Source organism: Neovison vison, chromosome 7 (assembly GCF_020171115.1).
Source record: "Neovison vison isolate M4711 chromosome 7, ASM_NN_V1, whole genome shotgun sequence".
NCBI classification, from domain to species: Eukaryota; Metazoa; Chordata; class Mammalia; order Carnivora; family Mustelidae; genus Neogale; species Neogale vison.
The window spans coordinates 4,133,170-4,146,284 of NC_058097.1; the positions used below are offsets into that span (position 1 = coordinate 4,133,170).

General features: G+C 53.4%; 1 protein-coding gene across 1 annotated transcript in view; it reads right to left on the minus strand.

Annotated features, from left to right (window-relative positions):
* Positions 1-13,115, minus strand: part of ATP2C2 (ATPase secretory pathway Ca2+ transporting 2) — a 59,164-nt gene that overhangs the window by 37,855 nt on the left and 8,194 nt on the right. Inside the window, exons 2-3 of the mRNA XM_044255629.1 lie at positions 3,504-3,614; positions 1,146-1,262 (exon numbers count right to left, since the gene is read on the minus strand). Of these exons, the coding sequence (XP_044111564.1) occupies positions 1,146-1,262; positions 3,504-3,614 (228 nt within the window). The remainder of the gene's footprint in view (positions 1-1,145; positions 1,263-3,503; positions 3,615-13,115) is intronic.

Sequence of the window (13,115 nt, forward strand, 5' to 3'; positions counted from 1 at the left end):
ATCCCCACCGCCGGCGTCAGCCTGCTTCCTTGAACTCCAGCTTCCAGGACCCACGGCGGCTTCCTTCCAGCCCGGGGATTCCGGGAAGCTTTCAGGCTGGCCAGAGCCACCCGCGCACCCAGAAGCTGAATTTGGTGCCACGTGCGTCAAGGAGTCACATCCCCCGTGAGCGGAGACCTGACCAACGAGTGACAGGAGGAGGGTAGAGCGCGAGGATGCTGCGAGGAGGGCTGTGATTGGTCCCCAACCAACCAATCACGAAGCTTTACACGCTGAGCCAATAGGGAGGCTGCTGAAGCCTGCGGGGGGGGGGGGGGGGGGCGGACAGAGCCGAGCGGCAGGGGTCAGGGATGGGAGGGACTTCAGGAGGCCACGCGGGGGAAACCGAGGCAGTCTGAATGCCCTCCGGTATCTGGGGTAATCAACCTGTGAACTGCGGTTTCTGAACGGATACTGGATAGGTGTCCCCCAGTGGCGTGTAGGCATCTGAGTTCTGTGCCATCCACCTGGCACGGTGGCAGCGCCAAGCGCCGAGGCGAAGAAGGACAGGGGCTCTGGAGCCAGCGGCCTGGCTCTACTCCCTAGCGTGCCACTTACTGCCGTGGGCACCAGGCTCCAGCGGCCAGGCAGACTACAGGACAGCCGGTTAAATTTGAATTGCTGATAAACAAGGGACATTTGGGGGGGGTATCATTAAGTTCCATGCAACATTTGGGACATATTTATACCAAAAAACTCTATTTCTTTGGAATTCAAGTTGAACAAGGCATTCTACGTGCTAACCCTAGCAGCCCTACACAGCCTGGGGGAAATATTTCAACTCCTCTGCTCCCCCTCGTCGCCTCAAAATGAAGAGGAAGATGAAGGGGGTTAATGCTCACTCGCTCAGCTCGGGGCCAGCCTGTGAAAACCCTCTGTGCATGTAACAGCTCTCATTCATGGTCACGGCTGCCTGGGTGATTCGAGAGCTACCCATAGCCATGCCTCCTGCTGGCTAAAACCAGCCTGCGTGAGCAGGGAGCCTTCTTTACCTTGGTACCCCTGCACCCCGAGACTGGTCCAAGGACATCCCCGGTCAGTATTTAAAGAACGAACGACTACCCCCCCCCCGGCTGGCACTAGTTAGTGCAAGGAAGGACACCCACCTGATCGAGATACTTCTTCCACACGGGTTCGGTGTTATCAGCGACAAATTCATTCCAGCCATGGACCCGTCTCCGCTGCGACACTGAGAACTCGGACAGCCCATTTTGTAAGTCCACCTGGAAGGACACGGTTAAGCATGGGCTCACCAGTGGGTCCTGAAGGACCAGGGAGCCCGCCTCACAGAACTCCCGTGTTGGAAGCCGGCCACTTCCCAAATCGACCAGGAAATTGGGCTGTCCGCCAAGGAGAAGGAACTTGTTCAAAGACCCCGAGCAAATAGCAACAGAGAGAGAGGGAACACCCACATTCCAGTTCTTTCTTGCCCTATAATTACCGCAGAAAAGACAACCTCAAGCCTAAATTTCAACGAGTATGGTTGTAGCAGGAAATCCCAGAAATGTATAAATGCTTATATTTTCTTCTTTTTAAAAAAAAATGAGCCTTAGGAACCTGAAATGGTACAGCAACTATGCACAACAGGATGGGGATTCCTCAAAACATTAAAAAATAGAATCTTCACATGATGCAGCAATTCCCCTTCTGGGCGAATAGACACCGAAAGAAGTAGGTCTCGAAGGGATGAGTGTGCAGCGCTATTCGCTCTTTTTTCCCCCAAAAGATTTTTATGTATTTATTTATTTTAGAGAGAGAGTGTGTGGGTGGGGAGAGGGAGGAGCAAAGGAGGGGGGAAGAGGAGGGGGAAGAATCCGAAGCAGATTCCCTGCTGAGCATGAACCCCGACCACGCGGGGCTGCCTCCCATGACCCTGAGACCCTGACCTGAGCTGAAACCAAGAGTCAAGTCGGAGGCTTAACCGACTGAGGCACCCAGGCTTCCCTAGCAGTGCTTTTCTCAAAAGCCAAGTGGAGGTGGCTCGGTCGGCCAGTCAGGAGAAGGCGGACTGTACGATCCCACCTATGGGAGGCGGCTCGAGCAGTCAGAATCCCAGAGGGGACAAGAAGGAGGTGGGGGCCAGGGGCTGCACGGTGTGCAGCAGGGAGTTACGTTTCATGGGGACAGAGCCTCAGTTTTATAAGATGCAAAGAGTTCTGGAGTTTGGTTGTGCAGCGTGGGCTCAATACTCCCAAACCGTACACTCAACGATGGCTAGGATGGCAAATGCTATGTTATGAATTTTACCACAATTAAAAATTAAAAAGAAAACAAAAAAATAGATAAAATGATGATATCGTACATGCACTGGGCCAGATACAGTTTCAAGCTCTTTACACAAACTAATATTAAGTTGATGATTACGTAAGGCAACTGTTATTCGGGTCGCAGCAACGGTGTCCTTGTTTTTAAAAAAGTCGGCGACAAGGAGGCTGAAGCGGGTGAAGGGGGAGACAGGAGGAACTGAACTGATTTTTAGATTCATTTCAAAAGAGGAAAAAACCAAGCTCGTTGGCTGAACAGGGAAGACATCTAGGTGAGGCGAAACTATTTCCTTCTCTTAATACTAACAAGTGGGACTTGAATATAAACAGATGTTTGAATTATTCTCAAGAAAAGTCTGGCATGATGGGGCGCCTGGGTGGCTCAGTCCGTTAAGAGTCCGACTCTTGGTTTCAGCACAGGTCATGATCTCAGTGTCGTGGGATCAGGCCCCACGTTGGGCTCTCTGCTAGGCATGGAGCCTGTTTGGGACTGTCTCCCTCTGTGCCCCCCCTAACTCACACACTCTCTCTCTCTCTCTCTCTCTCTCTAGAAAGAAAGAAAAAGGCTGTCATGAAACACTGATTTCCAACTGTCTTGGGAAATGTTTTCCCAAATGTGGTGGGTTATAACACACACACACACACACACACACACATCACCATGTTTGCTCAGTTTTCTAAGTAAATTAAAAACAGATAGCAAGCAACATTCCTTAGCCTTAGAGAAGAGCTTCGTGGAGAGAAGGGGTGTGTGTGTGTGTGTGTGTGTTCACTGGCCAGGAAGTCAAATTCACTTGCGAAACATGTAAGTATCTGGTTTCAGTAATTGCCAAAATCCTGCATTATAAAAGAGGAAGTGTGTGAACAGGGGCGATTAAAAGTCTGAACTTTCATGTCAGACCACCTGGACTCAAGTCTCACTGGCTCCTTGGGAACCACGTGAGTTCCCATGTTCTCTGGGCCTCCAAGTAAGAGAAACCGGGATACAGAGATTCGGGAAGGTGCCTGTCCTCTGGCAAGGGCCCCGTGAGGGTTGGTTCCGTTGACAACAATGATGATGACAGTCCCTGGGGGATATCAGAACAGTTCAACATGAGCAGCATTTTCTAGCAATGATGATAAAAATGTATCATTTGTGTTGCTTTATTCCACAGCTAAAACCCTTACCACACTGGCATCAAAGACAAATTCAATTCTTACATAAAACGCTTTGGCCAAATCCTCTTTGTGGCATTTGCTTGCTTCCTTGGGTGACAGAGCTACGACCGTTTTCTCTCTTTCGATGGCTTTCGAGTCACACTGCCCTCCAATCTGTGAAGAAAGCAGGACTGCTGTTAAGGGAATTGTAATTTTGCACTGATATGCTGTTCTCAAAGTATCAACATACACAGGGAAAATGCCCCTATCTTAAGCTCAAGTTCATACAGCTCAAGTTCTCACAAACTGACCCATACAGCCAGCCTCCAAATCAAGAAACAGACATTACCAGCCCATGGAAGCAACCTGTGTTCCCCTCCCACAAGAGGCAGGGTGACAGCTGTCACCATAGGTGAGTCTGGCCAGGTTTGAATTTTATATAAACTTTATCTATAAAAAGTAACCTTCAATATCTACTTTCCCATGTCTGCTTCCTTCCACTCAGCAGTATTGGTGAGATTCACGGGTGACTTGTGCGCAGGGATGGTTACTAATTTTCATGGCTGTTAAGTATTCCACTGACTGAGTCTATCACAATTTATCTGTTCTCCTCTTGATGGACCTTTGGGTCGTTCCCAAAGGACCCAAATTATTGTTGATTTGGGTCCTTTGTTGATTATTGTTGATTATTACTGATGCATCTATTTTGAAGCAAACTTATCTAACAGATTAGGAACGCAGCAAGCTGACAGCGCAGAGCAATAACGAACTCATTTAGAATCCTGACTCCTGAGCTTATAGGATCTGGTCAGGTACGAGCTACACAGTAGAGGAAGCCCCCCAATGAGGACAGGTGCTATCAGAGCCCGTTCGGTGTGTCATCTGCAATAACCCAAGGGAAGGGGGGAGCCCAGCCGAGTTCTGTCTATCTGGCACGCCTGGGAAGCAGCCATAAGAAACACCGGAAGGGCATGGGAAGACGTGATAACCCAGGAGATCTCAATCGGGAAAATGCTAGGTATTTTTGCAAAGTGATTCCTAGTATTCTGATCCCCCAGGACGTGATAATCATCTTTTCCTTTTCCAGCAGGTTGTTGGGCATTGGGAAGGAGGAAGGGGCGCGAGGCAGTGGCCAACCTCTTCCTTCAGCTAGAACGGAGATGGCAAACTCCCCTTTTCCTTCTTGCCAGCCTCCCATTCCCAACAGAGTCTCCCCAACCCCTCGTGCATCGCAAGGCTCTGCCAGTCACATCTGCTTCCTGGGATTGTGCTCGCTTGTTCCGCCACCAGGAAGCATGGCCAGGATTACATTCAACAGGCACCCCCAATCTTCATGAACTCTTCTTAGGTCAGCATTTAAGAGAAATGTGCATCACAAAATGAGACATAACTTTTTTTTTTTTTTCTTCTGTTCACAAGCTCTGGGTCCATCAGCCCGGCACAAACACTCCGTTCTTGCTCACACCACACATGGACTCAGTCCTGCCGGGCTGACCGTTCCTGATCCTGCTGTTTCTTTCTGGCCAGGACCACACCCAATTCATTTTTTATGTAGCATGAATGACCCTGGAAATCATAAATCCTGTCCCCTGTCCCGCTCCCTCCCCATGCACACATACACCACGCTTGAAACGCTGGATAAATTCTAGCTGCTGTCAGGATAAAACCCATGGTTTTCCATATGGCTGCAGCAGACCCCATGTCATGTCCACACCCCTCCCCAGGTAAAATGCTAATTCTTAGGCCCATAAGACACAGTGCTGCCTGTTGGAGGAGTCCTGTGTCCTCTCCCTGATGGCCCCTCTGCAACTGCCAGCAAGAGATTATCACCGAAATGCCTCTATCCACGGACAGTGCGGCCACTCTGCAGGGTGGGGACCAGGGCCTGGGACTCGGGGCGTGCTCCATGAGCGCTTCTCAGCCAGAGCAGAGGATGCCAGTGAAAAGATGCGTGCGCTCGGCTCCACTGAATGTACGAGTGGATGCACACCCTCAGCCACGAGCCTCAGTTTACCCTCACCCAAGCTTTGCTCAGGCCACAGCCCAGCATCACGGGCCAGCCTGTCTCCTTGGGCAAGTGACAACCTCTCTGATCACAATTCCTTCATTTACAAAATGGGGACGATGATGCCTTCCTTGTCAAGCTTTTGTAGAATCAAGCAAGCACGGGCACAAGGGGGGGCTTGATGGAGCCAGACCCCCTCCTTTCCGGGCTACACATCACAGACATGTGCGCTCACTTCTCACATTCACCACAGTGGGGCTTAGAAGGCGTTGTCTACACTCACAGTCCCTACCTTCCGGCCTCCCATCTCTTTCCCAACCCACTTCTGCCAGCCCCCTCCCGGGCTCCACGGCTGCCGAGGCGTGGTGTGGACCGGAACATCATCAGGCAGAGCTCGCTCCGTCTCACTGCAGGGTTTCAGAAAGCAGAGCCCTTGCATCCGGGGCTAAGCACATGCCCCCCGAGCCCCAGCTGTGTGCGAGGGACCTCTGCCGGGCACGCTCACATGGGGCCGCCGCCGTGGGAGCGGCTCACCCTGATCGAGGTTGCCTGCTCGCTCTGCGGCAGCCCCCATCCCTTCCCGTCGAACCCGATGGGGAGGGGGCACCCCTCCCATCTCCTTTTTTCTATTTAATTACGATGAAATTCACATAACACAAAAATGAGCCATCTTAAAAGGAACAATTCTGTGGCATTTAGCGTATTTCCAACGTTATGAAGCCACCACGTCCATCTAGTTCCAAGACATTTTCATTCCCCCAAAAGGAGAGTTGGGGGCATGATCAGTCACGCCCCTCCGCCTTCCCCAGCCCCTCACTGCTGCCTCCGATCTGCTGTCTCTAGGGATCACCCACCCTGAACATTTCATATAAATAGAATTACAAAATGCGATCTTCCGTGCCCACCCCCCGCCCCGAGTGATCTCCAAAGCGTTATTTGCCCACGGCAAACAGACCCACGGGGGCCTGCCAGCTCCTCCCCAAGCCCTAAGGAAATGGTCTGGAACCTAAGGACTTAGAGTGTTCTTACGGTGTTCTCACTAAGCAAAGGTGGCTTGAGCTGACATTTATCCCAGCGGAGGCTTCCAGAGGAGCCACCAAGGGCAAATACACCAGTCGCTAAAAGAGGACTTGGCCGAGGGAGCAGGGAGCTCACTGCTGACAGGTGCTCGCGTGGCACCTTGAAGGCCAGCCGGTCTCCCGCTGAGCCAGGAGCCAGGCTTCCTCCGCCTTCCCACCCGGCTGGGGGAGTCTGTTCATCGCAAACACTTGCAGACTTAGAGCCCAGAGACCGCTTCCCTGTTTCAAGGGCTGAGACATTTATGTCTCTAAGATATTTGACCAAAACCTCCCCCATGCCTCTGTTCCCCCCTCTGGAAAGGGAGGGTTTTAATAGCAGAGACTCAGAAGGTTCTGGGGGCTAATAGAAAACCAGACACGGAGCCCCAAGGATGGTGTCTGGCCCCCTGGGGAAGCTTAGGTGAACAGAAAGAATGGGAGCGTGCCAAACCGTGCCCGGGACACACGTACATGGAAACCCTACCCACGCTTTATCAGACATGCTGGGCTCGGGAAGAAAAGGCGGAAAGGTGCCAAGCAGAGCAAATGTTCTATTTGGGGTACCCCAAGTGCCCTGGAAGAGTGCCAGGGCGAGGCTCTGAAGGGTTTCAGAGGGAGGGATGGAGGCAGAGAGGAAGCCAAGGGCCCAGGGAGCCACACAGTCCTGACTCTGAGAATTTCGTAGTATGGGCAGGTGCAGTCATGGGGATCAAGACACATGGAGAGAAACAACGTAAGGGTCACAGTAACCCAAGAACAATCAGGCAGCCAGGGTTATTAAGGAGGTGACATCTGAGGTGAGGGCAAATGACCCAACTCCATGCAAGGTTTCCCCGACAGGTTCTCCTGAGGCGTGTGTCTGTGAACTACCTGCCTATGCTTTATCCTGCTGCTTCTCAGCTAGCGCTCCTCCGGCCAGCATCACCTGGAACGTGTTAGAAAGGCAGATTCTCAGCCCTACGCTGGGTCTCATGGACCAGAAGCTCTGGGCATGGATCCTGTCGTCTGTGCTTCCACAAGCCCTCCAGGGAACTGTGATGCGCTCCAAAGTTGGAGAACCACCAGGATCTGGTCAAAATCCATTGCTGGGGCCTATCCCCAGGCCAGCTAAGCAGTGGGCTCAGCCAGCAGGAGTCTGAAAGGGCCCAGGCGATTCTAATACACAGCCAGAGCCGAGCTGAGGATGCCTAGTTGGGAGATGCGCTCAAAGAGCAACCTACGGGGTCCTGGTCTTAAGCGGCCGCCATCTTGGAGAGAGAAGGCCATGGCCAATGGACCAAGCACCAGGCTGGGAGTGCTGGGTTGGAAGAGCTGTTCAGTCAGCCCAAGAGGGCTCCTTCCGCTTCCTGGAGGAGGGCTGAGGAGGAGACCCGAGGCAGCAGGCGCGCCCACGTCCTTCTAGCAGCTGGGCAGACAAGAGGAGTTGCCCAAGGCAAAGGTGGCTGAGAACAGGTCAGAATGAGGACAGAATACCAGAGCCCCAGCAGTAACACATAAAGCAGTACTGCAGCAGAGAGAACAGCTAACAAGTTCATATCAGCATTTGACACCTACAATCTCATTAAATCATCCCTCCAGCCCTTTGAGGCCGATGCACTTTTCATCCCCATCCCTGTGATGAGGAGAAGGCTGAGCCGGCAGCCTGGACCAGCTCTTTGTCCCCGCTCCGCAAAACACAAGCAAAACATGGCAAGAATTGTGCTGAGCCGAGGGCAGAAGGGAGAAAGCGCGTAGAGAAACTCAACTTTCTGGAACCTCCGAGGGGGGGAGGGGCAGAGGTTGGTGGGGGCAGGGGAGAAGCTGAGCCTGAATGATGCCCCCCAGCAGAGGTCCACGTCCTGATCTGATCCTCTGAACCTGTTACCACATGACCTCGCATGGCAAAGGGGACTGTGCAGGTGTCCTTAAGGAGATCTCGAGCTGGGGAGGTGATCTTGGGTGATCCAGGTCGGCCCTGTGGGCTCACAGAGTCTTTGTAAGACGGAGGCAGGGGGTGGAGAAGAGATGTGAGGACAGAAGCCGGGGACAGCAGGATTCCCAACACTGAAGGTGGAGGCAGGGCCACGAGGCAAGGAATGTGGGCCACCTGCAGAAGCTGGGAAAAGGCCAGGAATCAGATTCCTCCTGGAACCCCTCAGAAGGAACGTAGCCTGGCCAACACCTTGATTTTAACCCAGTGAGACCTGTCGGACTTCTGACCTCCGGGACTGCGAGATCATGAATTTGTGTTGTTTTAAGCCACTTGTGTTGTTTGTGGTCATTTGTCACAGCAGCCCAAAGCCAGTGGCACAACAGCCACCATGGGCCCCACAGGGAACCCACACCTGAGCTCCCAGACTGCCTGTCCCCGCTGTGCCCAGCACGCTGCGGACCCGCCTGTCCACCTCCAGCACCAGATGGGCGGCCTCACGGGGGAGCGGCTGCTCAGATCCGGAGTACACCCAAGTGCCCAGTACAGAGATGCAAACAAAAGGTGCTCAAAAATGTTTGTGGGAGGGAGGCGGGGACGGAAGCAGCAGCAAAAGAGAGCTGCCAGGAAGGTCTCCATACCCCCAGGTGCTGGGAGCCTTGCCAGGACCAGGAAGGGAGGGAGGGTTGCCAAGGACAAGAGCCTGTGTGGACAGCAAGGGGCCAGCAGCTGGAAGGTGCGGTCACACATTACAGAATGGGGTGCTCCCAACTCGCCAGGCTTCCCCTTGCTGGTGGCGAGCCCACGCCCCATCCTGTGGCCAGGGCAGAGGCCTGAGTCTTCTGCTGAGTTTCCCTTCTTCGAACGAGCCCTTATTGGTCCCCTTATCCTCTCCCCAGCTGCTCACGGTGTGCAAGAACGCAGGCCGGGCACCTCGGGAAGGCAGACACAGTCCTTGCCTGAAATAATCAGGACAATTAGGAACAAGAGAAACCATAAAAGTACTAGAAGAAATCACAGACTGTTTTCTCTTTTGTTTCGTTCTGTTTTAATCTCAGCATGAAAAGGACTTTCTGAGCACAAGACAAAGGCAGATGCCACGAAGACAAAAAAAAAAAAAAAATTCACAGCCTAATAATGGGGTTGTCTTCCGAGGACAGCCGGGCTGGGGAAGGTGCCTGCGGTTCCTAACGCTGACAAGGAATAATTCCGCACACAAACCAACAGCTCTGATTCACCAAGGAGCAGAAGACCACCAGGTCCTCTTTCCACAGAATGGACAAGAGTTCCCAGAAAGGAGGCGGCAACCATGACATGTCAAAAGAGAATCAAACCCACGTCCGCGGGTGCCAGCCTTTCCCTGTCTCCCGGGGGAGGTGCAAGCGGTGCCCGTGGGGCCGGGGCGGCGGACAGAACCTTCGGAAGGCGATCTGGCCATCTCAGAGTCTAAAACCACCCAGTGCCAGCAAGTTCCTTTTCCTCTTCTTCCGACTTGTCAACTGCGGGGCAGTACCCGATCAGTGGTCCACAGCAGTCCTGCGACAACAGCCAACTACCAGAAACCCGTGTCCCCAAAACACTGTGCTGCGGGTAAAATCAGCTGCCGAAAGCTTTTTATTTACCTGTACGGAAAAAAGTGTGACCTCCATCCAGTCTGTGCACACATATCAAGTACGTACCCGGACGCCTTCTCTTACGCGTGGACGTCCAAGTGACGCGTCCCTCCCACGCCGATGTGGCACTCAGAAGGCTGCCCCGTGCCCACTCTCTGTCCTCGGCCCCTCAGACGAGGAGCCACATTTAAGTTTCTGTCCACGGAGATTTATTCTGGGCCGCCACAGAAATGAACACAAATCATACAATGTCCTCTGGGTCTGTCTCCTGCCGCCCACGGTCACTGCAGTGGGACACACCTGTGTTGCTCCAGGAGCGACAGGGATGGGGAATCCTCTCTTGGTGCTCTGTCGCACGGCAGGCACGCCACTGATCTGACGTGCCACACTTCCCTTAACTACCGCGTGTGGGTGGGCATTTCGCTTGTGTCTGGTTTGACCGATTACACGGAACACTTCCACCCAGAGCCTGTCTGTAAGCAGGTGCACGGCCTCCTTCCCCCCGGGTGGGATGCGGGACTGTCCGCACACGTGCCTGGAGTGATGCTGACACTGCCAGGCAGTTTTCCCAAGTGGCGGTCCCATTAACAAGAGAAGGGGCAGAGAGTACTAAGTCAGCCTATGGATAACGAAAAGGAAAAGGAAACCAGGGTTCATTGCCTTTTGGGCTGGGAAGAGGGTGGCAAGAAGACAGTGGCCAGGGACTCCCAACATACGCCCTTTTCCATCTTCTTGAATCTTGAGTCACCAGTTAGGGTTAGGGTCCCTAACTGCTGATTCAAAGGGGAAGGTGGTGCGGACCAAGCCTGGGGTGGGGAAGCAGAGCCTGTGAAGGAGGGGAGGGGACTTCGAGGCGGCAGGAGTGCTGGGGAATCCAAGACGACGCAGACGCAGAGGCTCAGGCAGGCGGGGAGGACGGGGAGGACGAGCCCCCTGGGATCCTCGGAGCAGAGGCAGACGGACATGGGGGAGGAGAGAGGCAGGTGGCCCCACGGCCTGCCCAGGACTCTTTAATGTTAAGGGGAAACCACCCTGAGTCAGCTGGGCAGAGGGCGCGCGGCCTGGCTGCCGACTCACTGATCGGGGCTCTTGTCTGCTTCCCCCAGCTGCCGGCTGTGCCACTGTCCGCCAGGCCCTCAGCTTCTCTGAGGCTGCCTTCTCCGGAAGACGGGACTCATCATATCCCCGCGCCCTGGACTGCGGAGACAGGGCTCGTAAGTTCCAGCCTCAGGGCGACCCGGGCTTCAGATGTCGTTCCCGGCCCCTGCAATTCTATCTAGGCAGCGCCGGTGATCCGCGCGTGTGGGACGGAGGCTGACTGGGGTCCCAGCTCCTGGGACATCTGCCTGACCCCGGGCAAACCTCAGATTTCTGCAGGGGGTTTTGTAAGGATTCAAAATAACGTGGTGCACCCATAGATATTCCCTGGAACATTCTTCTAAAAACTGAAATAAAGGGAAAAAAAGGAAAAGAAAAGGAACCCATCTAAATGCCCAGCAGGAGTGGGTGGGTAACGTAGAAATCCGTATGTACCCACTGAAGAAAGAATGTTCTCCATCTGCATACACTGCAGGGGCATGGAGAGCCTGGAGGGGTTGCAGCTGGCCTGCACAGTACGATTTTATGTCTGTTTTGTTTTTTTTTTTTTAAAGAGACACAATGTAACGGTATATAAAGAATAATTAGAGATGGGGGCTGCCCTAAATGCTTTACACAAACCGAATCATTCCATTCCAAGCCAATTGCTCCAGTGAGTGAATGCTCTGCTGTACAGAAAACTAAGGAATTTGCTTGGCGGCTCACCGCTGGCAAGTGGCGGAATAGAATCTGCTTGCAGGGAGCCTGGGCTGCGGTGTCAGCGGTCAGATGTCAGGGCTCCTCACCCAGCCTCTCAGGAACTGCAGAGTGGAAGGGCCAGGACGCCGAGCAAACCTCCGACAGTCATCGGTTTACTGCAAACTGATCAGATACACCTTCCTCTGCCCCTCACTCCCCCACCCCCACCCCCGCTGAGGAGGAAACTGGGAGCAAACAAGTGCCCCGTGGAGGACACATCTCCGATTGTACGTATTTTTATTGTGGCTTGGGGGGGAGGGAGCTTAGAAAAGAAAAGGAGGGAGGAAAGGAAGTACAGCTCCTGGGTCATAAACGATAGTCAAAGAACAACAACGAATACTGGTGCATTTCAATGACCAAGGAAGGCAAAACTATCACTCACATTTCAGTGCTGGAATGTGGGACAGGAAGAGACAGAGAGGGAGACGGCTTGCAAGGGAGGGGATTCCTGAAACTGGAGAATGAGAACTCTGCAGAAACCCCCTGGGTATCAGGTACCTCCCAGATGAGAGGAGGGAGGCCACCTTGCCTTGGGGAAATCTGCGGCAGCGTGAGTGCAAGTCTCAGCGCTCCAAAGCCCTGCCACCTCCTCCAGGAAGTCTCCCTAGATTGCACCCAGACCGCAGCAGTAAAGTCCCCACCTTTCCCCCATACACAGGCTCTGTCCAGCCCCCATCTTACACAGGCTTTCCTTCACAGGGCTTATCTCAATTTGTAATTCTACACATACTACTAAAATGACTTGAGAACCGTGTGTCTGTCCCACCAGACTGTAAGCTCATTCGGGAGGGTCAGTGTTTTGCTATTTTGTCTTCAGTGCCGCCAAAAGGGTCTGGCGAACAGGGGGATACCTGTCCAAGGAATGGAGAAGCTAACTGTGCAGAGCGGTGGTTCTCAAACTCAAGTGAGCATGAGACTCCTCACCCCACCCCCGAGGGCTTATTAAGACTCAGATTGCTGGTACCAGACCGCACCTGGAGAATAGCTGATCTACAGAATGAATGGACCAAAGTAGGGGACAGCCAGATGAGGGGTCTGTGTGGGGGCTGAAGAGGGGGAGACCAAACTAAGCACTTGTTGGCATGTCTGACTACTGACTTATGCCCAGTGACCCCCGGGGGGGGCCAGCCCGATGGGCGTGCTCAGAAGGGTGCAGGCTGCACGTGATGACTGCTGTCTATCTGGAAATTCTTGGTCATTTCCCCCACATTTTCCTTTTGCACTGGACCCCACACATGATGGAGCTGGTCCTGC